The sequence below is a fragment of the Rousettus aegyptiacus genome, unplaced genomic scaffold (genome assembly GCF_014176215.1).
Source record: "Rousettus aegyptiacus isolate mRouAeg1 unplaced genomic scaffold, mRouAeg1.p scaffold_m13_p_2, whole genome shotgun sequence".
NCBI lineage: Eukaryota > Metazoa > Chordata > Mammalia > Chiroptera > Pteropodidae > Rousettus > Rousettus aegyptiacus.
This window is the reverse complement of record NW_023416295.1, coordinates 126,653,879-126,670,240: the sequence shown is the minus strand read 5'-3', so window position 1 is coordinate 126,670,240 and position 16,362 is coordinate 126,653,879. Positions and strand designations below refer to the sequence as shown.

The 16,362-nt window shown below is 33.9% G+C and overlaps 1 protein-coding gene across 1 annotated transcript; it reads left to right on the top strand.

Moving 5' to 3' along the window:
• Positions 1-9,286: 9,286 nt before the first annotated feature.
• LOC107511348 (olfactory receptor 6C2-like) lies at positions 9,287-10,222 on the top strand. Its single transcript, XM_016145660.2, has one exon. It carries the CDS (start codon positions 9,287-9,289, stop codon positions 10,220-10,222), a length of 936 nt encoding a protein of 311 aa, XP_016001146.2.
• Positions 10,223-16,362: the final 6,140 nt, after the last annotated feature.

Genomic DNA, 16,362 nt, shown 5'->3' with positions numbered 1-16,362 from the left:
CCTCACATCTGTTAGAATAGCTATCATCAACAGGATTAGTAATAACAATTTTGGGGAGGATGCAGAGAAAAGGGAATCCTCAAACACTGCTGGTGGGACTGCAATTTGTTACAGCCATTATGGAAAGCAGTATGGACGTTCCTCAAAAAACTAAAAATTGATCTTCCATATGATCCAGCAATCCTTCTCCTGGATATTTACCCCAAAGATTTGAAAACCCATTTCCAAAAAGATATTTGCACACCGATGTTCATAGCAGCACTATTCAGCACTATTCACAGTGGCCAGGACATGGAAGCAACTGAAATGTCCTCCAATAGATGATTCCCTAAAGAAGCTGTGGTACATATAAACAATGGTATGTTACTCAGCCATAAGAAGAGATGAAATACTGTCATTTGCGACAATGTGAATGGACCTCAAGATAATCATGCTAAGTGAAATAAGCCAGACAGAAAAAGTTGGAAATCAAATGATATCACTTATATGTGGGATATAAACCTAAAGGCAACAAATGAACAGGACAAACAAACAGAGACTCATGGACATGGACTATAGACCAGTGGTTAACAGGAGGTAGGGGGTCGGGGAGGAGAGGAAAGATAGAAATGGTAAAAGGGGTCAAATAGAGTTGGTAGAAGGAAGGTAGAATAGGTAAACGGGATCAAATATATAGTAGCTGAAGGAAACTGGATTTTAGGTGGTAACACACGATAGAATATACAGATGTCAAATTATAATGTACACCTGAAAATTATATAATTGTATTAACCAATGTTGCCCCAATATACTTAATTTTTAAAAAGTTTTTTTTTTTGTCAGAAAGGTTGACTCACAATAGAGCAAATTAAATATGGAAATTCAATATCTTAGCAGTTTTTAGATACATCCCAATATAGCTTCAGGATGAAAATTCGACTTAAAAATTTTGCCAGTATAACTTTTTTAGGTAATGAATATACATGGAACATTGTACATATAGAGTAATAGTAAAATAGAAACAACGATTGCTCTGAATGACACCCAGCTCCCATATCACACTTACCTTAAGTTCCAAAACACATAAACACTTAACTTAAAAACCAATGACCAAGTATTTGCATCTAAACTGGAACTAGAACATGAGAAACAGATGAATAAATAAAAGATAATATCAAAGAAAAATTTATTGCAGGTAGATAATCTTTATAAAGCGAATTGATTAATGTGTGACCAAATCTACTAGTTAGATTATAAAAAGCTCAAGGAAAGTAACAGGAGGGAAGTGTGAATATTTTTATGTTTGAGGTGTATTTGACTGTATCCTGAGATTTTTAAGAGCAATTATTTTGAGGGAATATCAATTAGAACTATAAGAAAATAACCACCAAGTGTGCTTCTTAAGGTAAAGTAACTAAAAGAAGAGACTGAGGAATATACACATGATAGAGACAAGAAAGAAGAGAAATACCAAGGAAATAGAAATAAAAATGTAGGAGGAAAACATGTAACATTATGATAAATTATGAGAGAACGTTATGAATAGTGTGTGGTCAAAGTACACATCCCACACAGAATTCGGCCAATATTTTATACCAAAAAAAAGAGCTCTTTGATAAACTTTGGCAAAAACTGTTTCATTATCATGGCAGTGGCAAAAGTGTGATTACCACATGGTGAAGAATACACTGATGGTGAATAACAACAGGAAAATACCTGTGCGGCAGAACATCGAAATGGTGAGCATATGTTTACTAGTTCTTGTGAGCTAAGTACTTTTCTAATATTCAGACACTTATAACTTAAAATTTTTTTAAATAACATTTGAAATTATACTCTTACTCTTTCCACTTCATAGATGATAAAACTGAATCACAACAAAAGCAAACAATACTTGGGGAATGTGACTAGTGTTCAAATCTGATTTTTTGTACTTAATGACATTGGTACCAAGACATTTCAATTAGCTAAAGAGTTTAAAAGATAAAATCAATTTCGATGTCATAAAATTTTGGGAATGTCGCACCCAACTTGTCTTAAAATTCTGAACAACATATTTCTCACCAAAATACTCTGTGTCTTCTGCATAACAATAGAAAATGACTAAAAATTTCAAAAAGAAACTCATAATAGATGGGAAGAATAGATGAGAAGAAATGAATAAGGAGAAAGCTGTTTAGAGAATAAAACGTCAGTTTAAAAAATTGAAATAATAGAACTCAAAATCTTAAGCAATAGATATGGAAAGCCTACATAGTAAGCCCCAAACCATTTGTGTTATGTTTGCACTTTCTCAATGACCAACAACAAAGAAAAACATTAAAGTTCTCAAGAAAACTTGGCTTTAGGATTTAGCTTCAGTTACTTGTAAAATGTAACTCTATGAGTAATTCCCACTAATGTGCTGATAAAAGTAAAACGTAAATTGGGCATTCTTGAAGGGGAGGAAAAGGAGCAAGGATTAGAAAGCATTTTTGGACAAATAATTAATGAGAATTTCCAAAATCTAAACAATGCACTGGAGCTTGGAATTCAAGAAGTCAAAAGAACATTCAATTAGCTCAACCCAAAAAGGTCTTTACCAAGACGCATTGTATTGAAATTATTAAAAATCAATGAGAAAGAAAGAATCCTCAGGGCATCAAGGGAAAAAGAAAGTAACCTATAGAAGAAAACCCATTAGATTGTCTGACTTCTCGGCACAAATCTTACAAGCCAGAAAGGAGTGGAATCTAATACTCTGTTAAATGAAAGGAACTACAGCCAAAAATAATGCATCAAGCAAAGCTGTTCTTTAGACATGAAAGAGAAATAAAGACCTTTCCAAACATACAGAAATTGAGGGAATTCTCCACTCCGAGGCCTGCATTATAGGAAATAACTGCAACTACGCAGTTATGATTGTAATTTTTTTCTCTGTGGACATTTTCCCACAGGTGGTGGCTAATGTTTATTTCTTTTTTCAGCTAAAGGTAATTTCTATACAGATTCATTAGTGGTTTGAATAGGGACACAAGGACATTTGTGTTTATTCACTCGGTTTTCCTCTGTGCATTTAAGTAGATAAAAAAAAAAAAAAAAAAAAAAGCACATGCCGTTTCTCTAATGAAAATTTATATAATGACTTGTTTCTTGGCACAGAGAGATCATCAGGTCACCTTCACCTCCACAGCTCGGAAGTGCTGCCAGCGTTTATTTGTCATTCATTGTCCATTCTTTCAGCCGCAACAGTGAGGGAAATATTATTTAATAGTTTAATGAGAGAAAGCAACTCTCATCAGATTACATTTTAGATCTGGAGATGACAAAAGCAAAAGGTGCTATTCTCTGTGCCATTGCATAGTCGCTTGCATTTGCAGGCACTCTGATCTGAAAGAGCATGTGGGGCTTAACAATAGGCCAAAGTTAACACGGTGTTATAGCCACTAGCACCCTGCGTTTTTAGACCCAAGAAGAAACTTTGGGCTACATTTCTCAAAAAGTGATGAGGAACCACCAGAAAGTAAGTATGAAATGTTTATCATTCATGTGCCTAAAGGTTTGAGAACTGAAACCGTGGAAGTTGTATAAAAGCTGTCATCCCTAGGAAAAGGCAGTGAGTTTCCATCTTTCTGCTAGAAAATCTGAGTCCTTGAAGTACCTTCATGTTCAGAGAGGATTTGAAAAGGAATCTGTGAGCTGCCACTTTGTTCTTTATAACAGGATAATGAATCTGAACATGACTCTTGAGCAATGTTCTGGGAAGAGATCAGAATGAAGGATTACACGAGCTATGTACTCACCTGCAGAGTGTAGTCACTGCCATGGTATAATGAGGGGGGCCAAAAAATGATATCAAAACATATTTCTTCCTTTTTTATAGACTCAAACTATGAACTTTAGAAATGACTTCAAAGGGGAACCACCCATTTCAAACACCCCGCTAAATGGTTAGTCATCTCTACATTGAACACTTCCACTCCATCCCTTTGGCTGCCTTGCTCATAAAAGAATCCATAATCATTACAATGATGTTAATTAGGTTAGACTACATCCTAGGAATTGGAGCATCTGATGTTAATTATTCTTTTGCTAGGGAATTCAGTCAAAACATACCGAAAAATGTGAAATACGTACATGTACATCATTCATGTAAAATAGTATAAGGTCGGCAAAACACCACGACGATGATTTTGTGTTGATATGCCTTAAAATAAAGTGGAGTTCCTACCTTACTTAAAAGAAAAACACCAATGAAACAATTACCCATTAGAATTATTTTGTTAGTCGAAAATGTCAAAAATCATCCTCCAAATAATAACTCCAAAATCGCCTAGGGTTAGGGATTATAGGTGGGATACATTTTCTAAAAGACTAATTTATCAATAACTATGGGAAACTCTTTATTCAATATTTCTTGTTTGACTAGTTCTTAAAAGTGAACTCAATCTGGTGAAGACAAAAAGATTTGCGTACAAGAATGCTACTAAGAGATTATTATATAATAAATGGGAGCAACCTTGATGTTCAAGGTTAGAAGTATTAACTTATAATTTTCTTCCTTACATGATGGGATATGATGAGCAACTAAAATTGTGATTCTGAACACTGTTTAAGGACATGAGAAAAATACATTGTAAGTGCTTTAGAAACTGCTGAATGGATAAAGTGAGGTTAAGTGAGGAAAATGTCAAGTGATATTTACAAGATAATATTAATTTTATAAAATGTAAATAACAGCATTACATAATTTAGTAGCCACAAACACATTATAAATAAATACAATAAGATATTAATAAGAATGGGCTGAGTGTAATATGACTAAAAGATTTTATTTTCTCATACTTTTCCATTGGTTCTCAACGAATGTAATCAATGAATATGTACACATTTTACTATGAAGGAGTAAAGAAATCTGCTTATCTTTAAAGATAAAAATAATTAACAGCAACTCCCATGATTTAAAGTAACCCCTGATAGCAGGAAGTGAAGTAGTCACGGCCTAAAACTTCAGTTACATGTAATTTCTTTGTACTAATGATTTTACTTTTAAAGTAATCCTTCAAACAATAATTCCACTATAGTCAGAAACTGTATTCTGTAGCATTTTAATTCTTTGAAAATGATGGAGACTCTTTTAGTAAATGTTACATGTACACTTGCAAAGAACATATAATCAGCAATTTGGGAATTTGTGTTTGAGTGTGTCCATGATGACAAGTTATTCAAATCATCTCCATTCTTATTTTTGGTTCGTTTCTCTTGTCTTAACTGGGAAAGTTGTGTACAAATCTCTAGACTCTTTTTTTGTTTCTTTTAGTCCTGTCAATTTTTGCTTTATATGCTTTGAATCTATATTTTACAATCACCTCTCTCTTTCTCTCTCTCTTTCTCTTTCTTTTCTTCCTTCCTTCCAATATCTGAGATGAAAGAAAAAATTACCATTTACAACCCACATCTCAAGAAATTACTAGAGCATATACTATATAATTTAATAGAAAATAATATGGAGAATGAAAAGCAGCAGCGATCAAACAAATGATTGTTTATTGTATAAAAGAAATCTAAGTATCTTGATGTAAAAATTATACATGATAGCATCCATAAAAAAGTACATTGGAAAAGAAAAATATATCTTTACATGAATTAGGATAAAGGGAGTAAAGGAGGGTCAACTACAAGGTGACAGAAGGAGACTAGACCTCAGGTGGTGAGCACACATTATAGTATACAGGTGTTGTATTATAAAGCTGTATACCTGAAATTTATATAATGTTATTACCTAAATAATTTTAAATTTTGAAAAGGATACTATCTCTACATGATTTATATATGGCCATACATTAAGAAGTACTGAAAAGGGAAGATAGAAATAGTATTTTTATCTTTTAAGCATTCATAAATATTCACATATTTCTTTAAAGTATTAAAAATTATTACTTGCTTTGCATTTTCTAATTTTTTAAACTGTTTAAGTTTCTAAATGGTTGAGGAAAAGGAGAAGGTGGGACAGAGTTGTAGTGTTTCAGCTTCCATAGATGAGAAAGAGGAAAAACAGAAAAAACAGATTAATCCTTGACCATCTGATTTTTTACTATTTTATTGTAACCTGTGCCTGTTGGTATTATTGTACAAGTGTCTCTAAGGACACTGCCTCTACTGCTGCATCTTTCAGGATTTTTGACTAGGTTCATTAGAAAGGTGACTCATTAGTGACATCTCAACCCGAATCACCAAGGACCCAGTAGTTTATTCAGTTAGAGGTTTAACAAATAAATGAAATATAAATCTTAATGGTGTAAAAGCCTCTGACTCTATCCAGGGAAGACATCATATCAATGATTTCAAAGCAAGAGAGGGACATAGCTGAACTATATTTTACTTTTGGCCAAGAGGGACCTAGAAAATACTTCCTAAGCATAAAGCTCTTAGTTTGAAAATCTTCGCAGGGCGTTGGAGATGAAAAAACTAGAGTCATAGGCCGTCCCAGAGCTCCAGTCAGGGTAAGTGAAGTCATAAGGTGAGAGCAAAGTAAATTCCACACAAACATTTTCTAAGAGATCCTCTTTCTCAAATGAGCCCATAGGATTCTGGTTGTTAAAGAATAAGCTGAAGCTATTATTAACTCTCAGAAGAGAAAGTACAATAGTCATTTCATATGCTTTGATCCTGGGTAAACCTATAGGTTGATTTTTTCTGAGAAGCTCATTGCACATGATTCACTAAAATCAGATGTAATTAATATTTGAATTATGGTATAAAGATCCACAAGTTTCTCTGAGTTATAATTTTGAATGCTGCTTTTTACAGTTTACATAAAGATTATGTGAATTTATATGCAGAGAAATGTTTTTCTCTTCTATTTTATCCAGGAGTTTGTGAAAGATTTGTATTAATTTTTTTTTCTTCAACTCAAACAGTGAATTGAAGAAAAGTGTCATACAGAGTTTATAAATCGTACCTTGGTGAATGTATACAAAGTTTCTAAATTTCTATCTTTGTTTTCCTTAAGATTTTGTTGGCCAGAATTATTATGAAATTATTCAATAATGTTTACAAAAAGACATTGTAACAATCGTAGAGAACACATACAGAAATATGTGCTGGAATTTAATTTAAAACTTGTGGGACATTCATAAAGCTATTTCAATATAGGTGAAATTTTGAAATAATAAGAGCTTACAAAAACAAGAGGGATTTAGAAACTGCAATTACACAAATACAGTGGATTGAAATTAAGTAGAATTAAATTAAGTGCATTTATCTTATAGAGATGTAAAATATTAATATGTTTTAAGATGAATATCATGTGAAAAAATTATGTATTTAGATATGCAGGTTCCATCACTTCTAGTTTAAATATCTTACTGACAGATTTCCTCAAGAAAGCAAAAATTAACCACCAAGAAAGAGACAACTATTTATCTGCTCGACAGCTAAAGCAAGAAGAGATGCCAGTTAACAGACTGACCAGCATGGAAGGTAATAACATAAGCAAAGAGGTGATTGTTGCACGGTATGCATGACTTTATTTACTAGCAAAAATATTGTTTCCAATTCCAAAAAAAATCCACAATGTTAAATGTAGGTACATAGCAAATTTAAGTAAATAAAATCAATGACAAAGCAATTTCAAGATGAAACCCAGTAGGACAGAAGATAAGTTTAAATGTGTAGGACAAAGAATAAGAAATATATGTATTTACATAACACTGTGTCTTATCATTGACAATAAGTCTAGGATTGTTAGTTTTGTAACTATCCCAGCAAAAACTCACTTTCACGTAGGAAGTGCTAAAATGGAAGTAACAATTATTTGTTATGGGAGCACTAATGAGGACCAGTTAACATAGACAGGAGTTTCAAAAGACTTTCCAGTGGAAGCGCTGCGGAAAGTGAAATTCACAAATGTTAGTTGTATCTGATAGTTTGGGAGACTGGGAGGCAAAGATGGTATGTGGGAGGAGAAGGAGAGGATTGTTTTTTCAGACAGATAATCCATGTGCAGTGCTTACTACAACAACTATCACACAGTAGAGTATCTACAAATAGAATTCATTCTTATTACTATAAGGAACGTGGAGTAGAAAGATAAACAGAGGCATAACACAGAGCATAAGCCTCACTTGGGGTTTTGTGGTTTCGAATTCACGTCACATGAATCACATGTAAGAATCCAGAAAAAAAAAAAGCCACCATATATGAAGTACATACCATGGATCAGATTTTATTATAAATATACTATCTTTTCTTATCCTCGTAGCTGCATGAGATAGATACTATCATTATTTCCTGATTTTACAGATAAAGGAACTGAAGGCCTGACAGGATAGGAATCTTTCAAAGGTCGTACAGACATAGGCAGAAAGGCAGGTAGTTAACAACAGAGATCTCACTACAGAAGATCTGCCCTTAATCACCACGGCGCTGCCACTGAGGCTAAGACTGAAGAAGACAACAAAGACATGTGCATGGAGAATATATTTAGTATTTTAAATTTGACTTTGAACTTAGTAATACTGATAGAAAGGTTTTAGAGTTTCCATACTTTAAACAGAATTAAAGCATAAAATACATATTTTCTTTTCTTTTTCCCCAGATGCACATCCTTGGGCCAAACATTTCATATGCAACAGCTAAACTGTGCATTAAAATACCCTCTGTATTGTACATCCAGTGGATATCGAGTATAAATTACACACTAGGAGAAAAACATAAGGAGATTCAGAAGAGTCATCCAACAATGTTTAATTTACATGTTAAAAAATAAAACAAACAATGTAGAGACATTTGATCATAGTGGCAAATATGATCAAATACAACTTACAGGTGATCACTGACCTTGTGCATGGAGCTCAGATTAGTTGTTACATATTTACATTTGATTATGACCAAATCTTCATAGAAAAACATGAAATAAATTATTAAACTTAAATATTCACCTCTGAAAAAAGAAATCTTAGACCTAGGAATAAATCATCATTAGTGTTGAATCATAGCACATCATAGGTTTAATCTACCCGCTTGAGAAAATTCAGTCTTGGATATGGTATAAAACTGCGAAATACAAAAAGAACATGGGATGGTAGAGCAATTTTTTAAATATGTTTTAAAGTCTATCACAAAACTGCCAAAACAATAAAATGAACAGTTCAATGGCAAAGGCCAACAGAGCACTGGTAATATGAATTAATAATTTATAGAGCAAACTCCATGTAAATTAATTTACTGTCTCTAGTACTCACTGTTTATTGCTACCTGGCCGTGATGCCACTCTATTCAAATGAGATATATTTAAATTTTATGTAAAATTGAATAAAATTCAGTGATGAAAAACCATACAATAACAACTTTCATCCTGCTGGGACTAACTGATGACCCTAAACTTCAAATTCCAATTTTTATGTTTGTATTATTCACTTACATGTTGAGTATAACTGGGAATCTGACCATCGTAACCCTCACTGTAGTGGATTCTCACCTTAAAACACCCATGTACTTTTTCCTACAGAATTTTGCCTTCATAGAAATTTCATACACATCTTCTTGTAACCTTAGGTATTTGTACAACATAGCAACAGGTGACAGGTCAATTACATATCCCGCTTGTCTCACTCAAGCTTTTCTAACGGACGTCAGTGGAGTAACAGAATTTTTCCTCTTGGCCGTAATGTCCTATGACCGCTATGTGGCCATCTGCAAACCCCTGCATTATGTGACCATCATGAGCCGCAAAGTCTGCAAGAGGTTTGTCCTCTGTTGTTGGACAGCTGGCTTGCTGATCATAATCCCACCATTTACTTTCTTTATAAATTTGAAATTCTGTGACTCAAATGTCATTGATTATTATTTCTGTGAAGCGTCTCCTGTCCTGAAGATTTCATGCTCAGACACGTGGCTCATAGAGCAGCTGGTTATTGTCTCTGCTGTGCTGACCTTCATTCTGACGCTTGTGTGTGTCATTCTGTCCTACATACACATCATCAAGACCATTCTAAAATTCCCCTCTGCCCAACAAAGGAAAAGAGCCTTTTCCACCTGTTCTTCTCACATGATTGTGGTTTCCATCAGCTACGGAAGCTGTATCTTTGTCTACATCAAGCCTTCAGCAAAAGAATCAGTGGCTATTAATAAGGGTGTGATAGTGCTACTGACATCCATTGCTCCCATGTTGAACCCATTCATTTACACTCTGAGAAACAAACAAGTGAGACAAGCCTTCAGTGATTTCTTAAAAAAAATTGCATTGACCTTCAGGAAATAAGAGAACATTTAGTACAGAAATCAAATATCAAGCTAACCATGTACTATGAAGCTCTAAATCTCTTTGTCTCTTTTTGATCTGATCTCTATTTGGTTTAACTTTCTCAAACATTTATTGCACCCAGAATGAACACACTCCACAGCATGAGCTCACTTCTTTAATCCCCCTGCAAGCAAACCTCTTTGTGGGTAAGATCCCAATCAGAAGACTCGATAATGATTTTCCAGTAAATCTAAGCCTGGTTATACTTCTAATCTACAAAGTTGAAATGAAGAAAAAGAAAACAAAAACCAAATCAAAAAAAGAAATAAATAGCTTATTTTATATTTTCTTGGACTTGAAAGAAAGTAATTGATTTAAAGTATGCTTCCAATCTTCCAATCTAAATGTTGCTTTAAATTTTAATGGATTAAATTAAGGTTTATTGAGAGTCGTTCTTAGAAGGTCAAGTTCCAGGTAGAGATACTGTTTCCAAAGATTTTTTTTTAATTGATAATATCCTTGAACTTTTTAGCCCGCTAATCTTATATTACTAGAAATTTTTGAAAGCACTATTAGCAAGAATGAGCATGATAAAATTGAAAAGTGAAGGAAATGAAAATTAATACATACTCAAATAAAAGTGTTTTAAATGGCAGCAGAATTTATTACCTGGGATCCTGGGGTTTATTCATAAATACACACAAGCACACACATGCACACAAAATGCTGAAAATTAAAAGATTCACAGGTTATACAGATTAAATAATATCTTAAATAAATGTGAGAGAAAGTTCTTTTCTAAATGGATATGAAATTATAAGTAATATGTCAAAATGGTAATTGTAGTTGAGGAACTAAAGATTAATAACATTGTCAAAAATATGTAATTGCTAAAATAATGACTATCTAAACCTAAAATGTACTTTAATTTACAAGGTCTCTGTAATATGGAAACAAATTTTTTTTAAAAAAATCAAAGAAACCAAGGCAATAATATACATGGAATTCTAAGGTAATTGAAATAAAGTCCAAATGAAAAGTTATAATAAAAGTAATAGTTAAATTTTCCATGAAATAAATGGCTTATAGATTAGAAGACTACCACAGGTCTATCAATTTTTCTCAAAAGGGCTCATAAAACTACTAAATAAATTTTCATATTGATGTGTGTTCTCCCACCTATTTGGGATGCAACTCAAATGACCATCCCTTTGGACTCTCTCCTGGTATTGCCAGCATTTTGCACTTACTATTGCTTCTGTGAAAGAGAAAGAAAATAAATTGTTCCTTCCCTCATTCTTCCACTCCAAATTTCTTTTAGGTCTCAATTTTAATGTCATTTTTACTTTACAAACCATTTCTTCTTCCCCCTACGACACGAATAAACAAACCAAACCTGGAGAACTTTATACTACTCGCTGTTTTGACCTAAGCTTTCTCTTTATAATAACAGCATCACTAAAATTTTACTTATATTGTTCATCTAAAATCTGCTTTAAAATAATATACACTCGAGTATATTGATGTATACGCGAGTGTATATTATTGCCTTCAAATAAATTGAATGAAAAAGCTTCACAATCCCTAAAAAAAGACCATAATACTTATTGAAAAAAATGTTAATTTATGACATGAAAAAATAATTGTAAAAAAATCAAATGGGTAAAATATGCTATATATTTTTAAAGAATTTTATATTAAGATTGAACTCTCTTACTACAGTTTTTCTGGCTTTATTGAAATATAATAGACAATTAGTTATTCATATTTACATTGTACAATGAGTTTTTTTTATTATAGTTGGCACACAATAGTACATTAGCTTCAGTTATATACCATAGTGATTAGAGAGCTATATAATTCACAAAGTGATCACCCCACTAAATCTAGTACCACTCTTCTTCCTTACATAGTTATTTCCACAATGTTAACTAGTTTCCTTATGCTACACTTTATATCTCTTTGTCTATTTTGTAACTGTAGTATTATACTTCTTGATCCCTTTGCCCTTTCGCCGCCGTTCTCCCCTAACCCTCCTCCCATCTAGTAGCCCTCAAAACATTCTGTATCTATGGGTTTATTTCCATTTTTATTGTTTATTTTGTTCTTCAGATTCCACATGTATGCGAAATCCTGTGATATTTGTCGTTCTCTATGTCATTCGGTGCAATACCCTCTAGGTCCATCAGGGCAATATCTTTTTCTATCCCCTTCCTTTTAGTCTGTGTATGTCTTTTCATCTGAAGTGAGTCTCTTGTAGGTGGTAAAAAATATATTTTTTCTTATCTATTCAGCCACTCTAGCTTTTGGTTGGTGCACTCAATTCTTTTCCATTTGAGATACTTAGAGATGGGGAAGTAGATATTACCATTCTTTATTCCTATTTTTGATACATGTTTTTTCTTCTAAAGTAAGCCCTCCAATATTTCCTGTAATAGTGACTTCTTGTTGATAAATTTCTTTAGCTTATTTTTGTCTGGGAAGCTCTTTATCTGTCCTTTTACTCTAAATGATAGCTTTGCTGGGTAAAGTATTTTCGGTTGTAAATTCGAGGTTTTCATTACATTGAATAATTTTTTTTGCTAAACTTTTCTGTCTTGCATAGTTTATTTTGAGAAATCAGCTGCCAGGCTTAACGGTGCTCCCATGTAGGTAACTAATTGCTTTTCTCTTGTAGCTTTTAAGATTCTCTCTTTGTATATAACCTTTGGCATTTTAATTATAATGTGTCTTGGAGTGGGCCTCTGTAGCTTCAACATTTTGGAGACTCTCTGAGCTTCCTGGGGTTGTATGTCTATTTCCTTCACCAGGTTAGGGAAGTTTTCCATCATTATTTCTTGTTCCCCTTCAGGTACCACTATGACTCAGTTGATTTTACATTTAATTTTGTCCCATAGGCTTCAAAATTATTATTATTATTATTATAATGTTGGCTTCTTTTCTTGCCATCCTGATTGAATGTCCTTGGCTCTCCCCATCCTCTATAAAGGTGGTTCGATCCTCTTCTTTAACCACTCTGTTGATTCCTTCTAATATACTCTTCATCTCAGATAATGTGTTCTTCATTTCAAACTCATTCCTTTTTATAATTTCCATTTCCATTTTTATGTTTTTTAGCTCTTGGTTAAAGTTCTCACTGAATTCATCTACTCTTCCCCTAAGTTCATCGAACATTTTTATAACCAGTGTTTCTAACTCTGCATCTGTTAAATTGCTTGATCCCATTATTCCTGGATCTCTGTTCTGTTCTCTCATATGGTTTCTGCTTCTTTGTCTTCCCATTTTAGCTGCCTTTCAGTGTCTGTTTCTATGGACTAAGCAAAGTTCCTGGGTGTCCCAGTCTTATTAGCATGGCTTTGTGTAGTAGGTGTCCAGTGGCACAGTCCTCAGAGGGGTTCAGCTGCAGGCCAAGTTAAGCCCCAGCCTGTGTGCCTTCGGAGCCACCTATTAAGATTCCGCAAGCAACCCACAGATGCTGTGCTTATAGCTGCCTCAAAAGGCCATGCCATAAACCAAGGTCAGCTGCCACCAGTGTAAATCTTGGAGTTGGCTTAGCAAGGAGCATCAGACTCGCCAAGGACACAACTGGCTGTGGTTTGGGTGGGGCTGTGAGTTGGGAAGCAGCAGAGTTCAGAGAATCCTCTGGGAACTTGTTATCCAGTTCAATGAAGTCTCAGCTCTAGCTGAGCTGAGTCCTCACACAGGGGTTCAGGGGAGGGCTCAATAGAAGAACAATGGATGCTGTCAGCACTGTCCAGAAGACAACATCGCCTCCAGCCCTTGCTGCAACAACTCAGTGACTTCATGTAAGTCCCAGGTGCCCCCTGAGCAGCTGACCTGACTTGTGCTCAGAGCGAGCAGGACTCTCTTTCTACATTTTATTTAAATTCAGATACCGCAAAAAAAAAAACAACAAAAGATGTGGTTTACTGAGAGATCAATTTAGATCACCTTTCTCTATAGCTATAATATTATTATCTCAATGTACATTTACTTTTATATGTGTATATTTGTATACATGTGTAAAATTATATACATATTTTTAATGGGGTAATGTTTCAAAGAGCACTGTAGCTGTTTTTTATTCCTTCTTTCATGGATTCATAAGCTGAGGTGTGGAAAAATTAAATAATAGTAGTAAGTGTTGGAGCCAGGGTTCAGTTCTGTTTCATGGAGTCCCGGTCAATAATTTCCATTGGACGTGGCACTGCTACTTCAGGATAGCACACATAATCATCAAAATTACCCCAAGGACTATCCCAAGGAAACCTAATTTATTTAATACACCCAATGTTTAGACCAAGAAATGGCAAGAACGTCTTTAACAAATACTGGTTAATACTTTTATGATTGGACAAATTTACTTACTCAAAATAAAAATAGGTTACCTATTTGATATGATAATTTATTATACTAGAAATTGCAATTCCTTATAAAAATGACATACTGTATTCACTGTCTTACAAAAAAATATCTAATTTTTAAAATATATAACTGAATAAGAAAAACTAATACTCTAATATATAGTGATAAGGAAGAGGTAAATGTTTTTTAAAATGCAATTCAGAGTAGAAAGAGTTAAAAATTGGAACAAAGAAATAAAAATGGGTATCAGTATTTGGCTGATTCTCAGGGCAAGGCCCACTAAAGATTTATAGTGAATAAAGATGAATCCTGCTCTAGAATAATAATTGCAGCCTCTGGGAAATACCATTTCACTCTGCTTCTGTGAGTTTGAGAATTTAAGATACTTCATATAAGTGGCATCATGCAGCATTTATGACAGGCTCGTTCCACCTGGAATTGTATGTTTTCAACACAAAGAACTATGTATCATTCTTGCAAGTGCAGCTCTACTGGAAATAACTCGTTTGTGTTTTCTGTTTAAAATGTCTTATTTTGCCTTCATAATTGATGGATATTTTTGCCGAATAAAGAATTTTAGATCGACAGGTTTTAGTTGTTGTCCCTTTCAGCATTGTAAGGATGTCGTTCTATTTTCTTCACATTGGTTAGGTTTTTCCTTTTGCTTTTCAGTCCACTAAGTTTTCTGGCTCCTAGATCTTTCTCTGCCTTCTAAGACTGCCCCAATTTTTGGAGATCTGCATCTTGTGTAGATTAAAAATGTTTGAAATAGTTTCTCTCGATTCTCTGCCCCCTCCTTTATTCTTCTGCACTTGAAAGCTTGAAATATATTCAGAAGACATTGATTTGTATTAAGGAAAATATGTATTCCTTCTCCAAAGCTTTGATATATTACCTCCAGTACCTGGTGTCAACTTGTGGGAAAGAGGTGCAAGTGAAAATTCACTCTTACTCAGAAATTTGAAAACCTCTGCATTACATGACCTTCATGAACAACAGGGTCTGTAGTAGACTCATCCTTTGGTGCTGAACTTATTGATCATAATCCCACTACTCAGCCTGGGCTTAAATCTGGAATTCTGTGCCTCTAATGTTAATGATCTATTTCTGTGAGGTATCCCCTCTTAAAAAATCTCATGTTCAGAAACATGGCTCATAGCATAGGTGATCACAGTCTGTGCTTATTGACCTTTACTCATGTTTATATAGGCAAATAAAAAGGGGAAATTAAAGAGGGGAAATTATGACTGACATCACAGAAATACTAAATTGCAAAATACAATTTCAAAAGGAATTATTTTTTCCACTTTGTTTTTTCAACAAAAAAGCCAAAAACATACATGGGAGCAAGGAACGCCTCTTCAATAAAAAGTGTTGGGCAAACTGGAAACTGGAAAGCCATTTGCAAAACAATGAAATTAGACTATTGTCTATCACCACACACCAAAATTAACTCAAAATAGATTAAGGACTTGAATATAAGACCTGAAGTAATAAAATGCATAGAAGAAGGCATAGGAACTAAACTCGAGGACCTTGGACTTAAAGAGGATTTTATGAATTTGACCTCAAAAGCGAGGGAAGTAAAAGCAAAAATAAATGAATGGGACAACGTCAACCTAAAAAGCCTCTGCTCAGCAAAAGATCTCTTCAACAAGATAAAGAGACAACCATCCAAATGGGAAAATATATTTGCAAGCAACGTGTCTGATAAGGGCCTAATATCCAAAATATAGAAAGAACTCATACAACTCAATGATAACAAAAAAAACAAATGTTTCAGTCAAAAAACA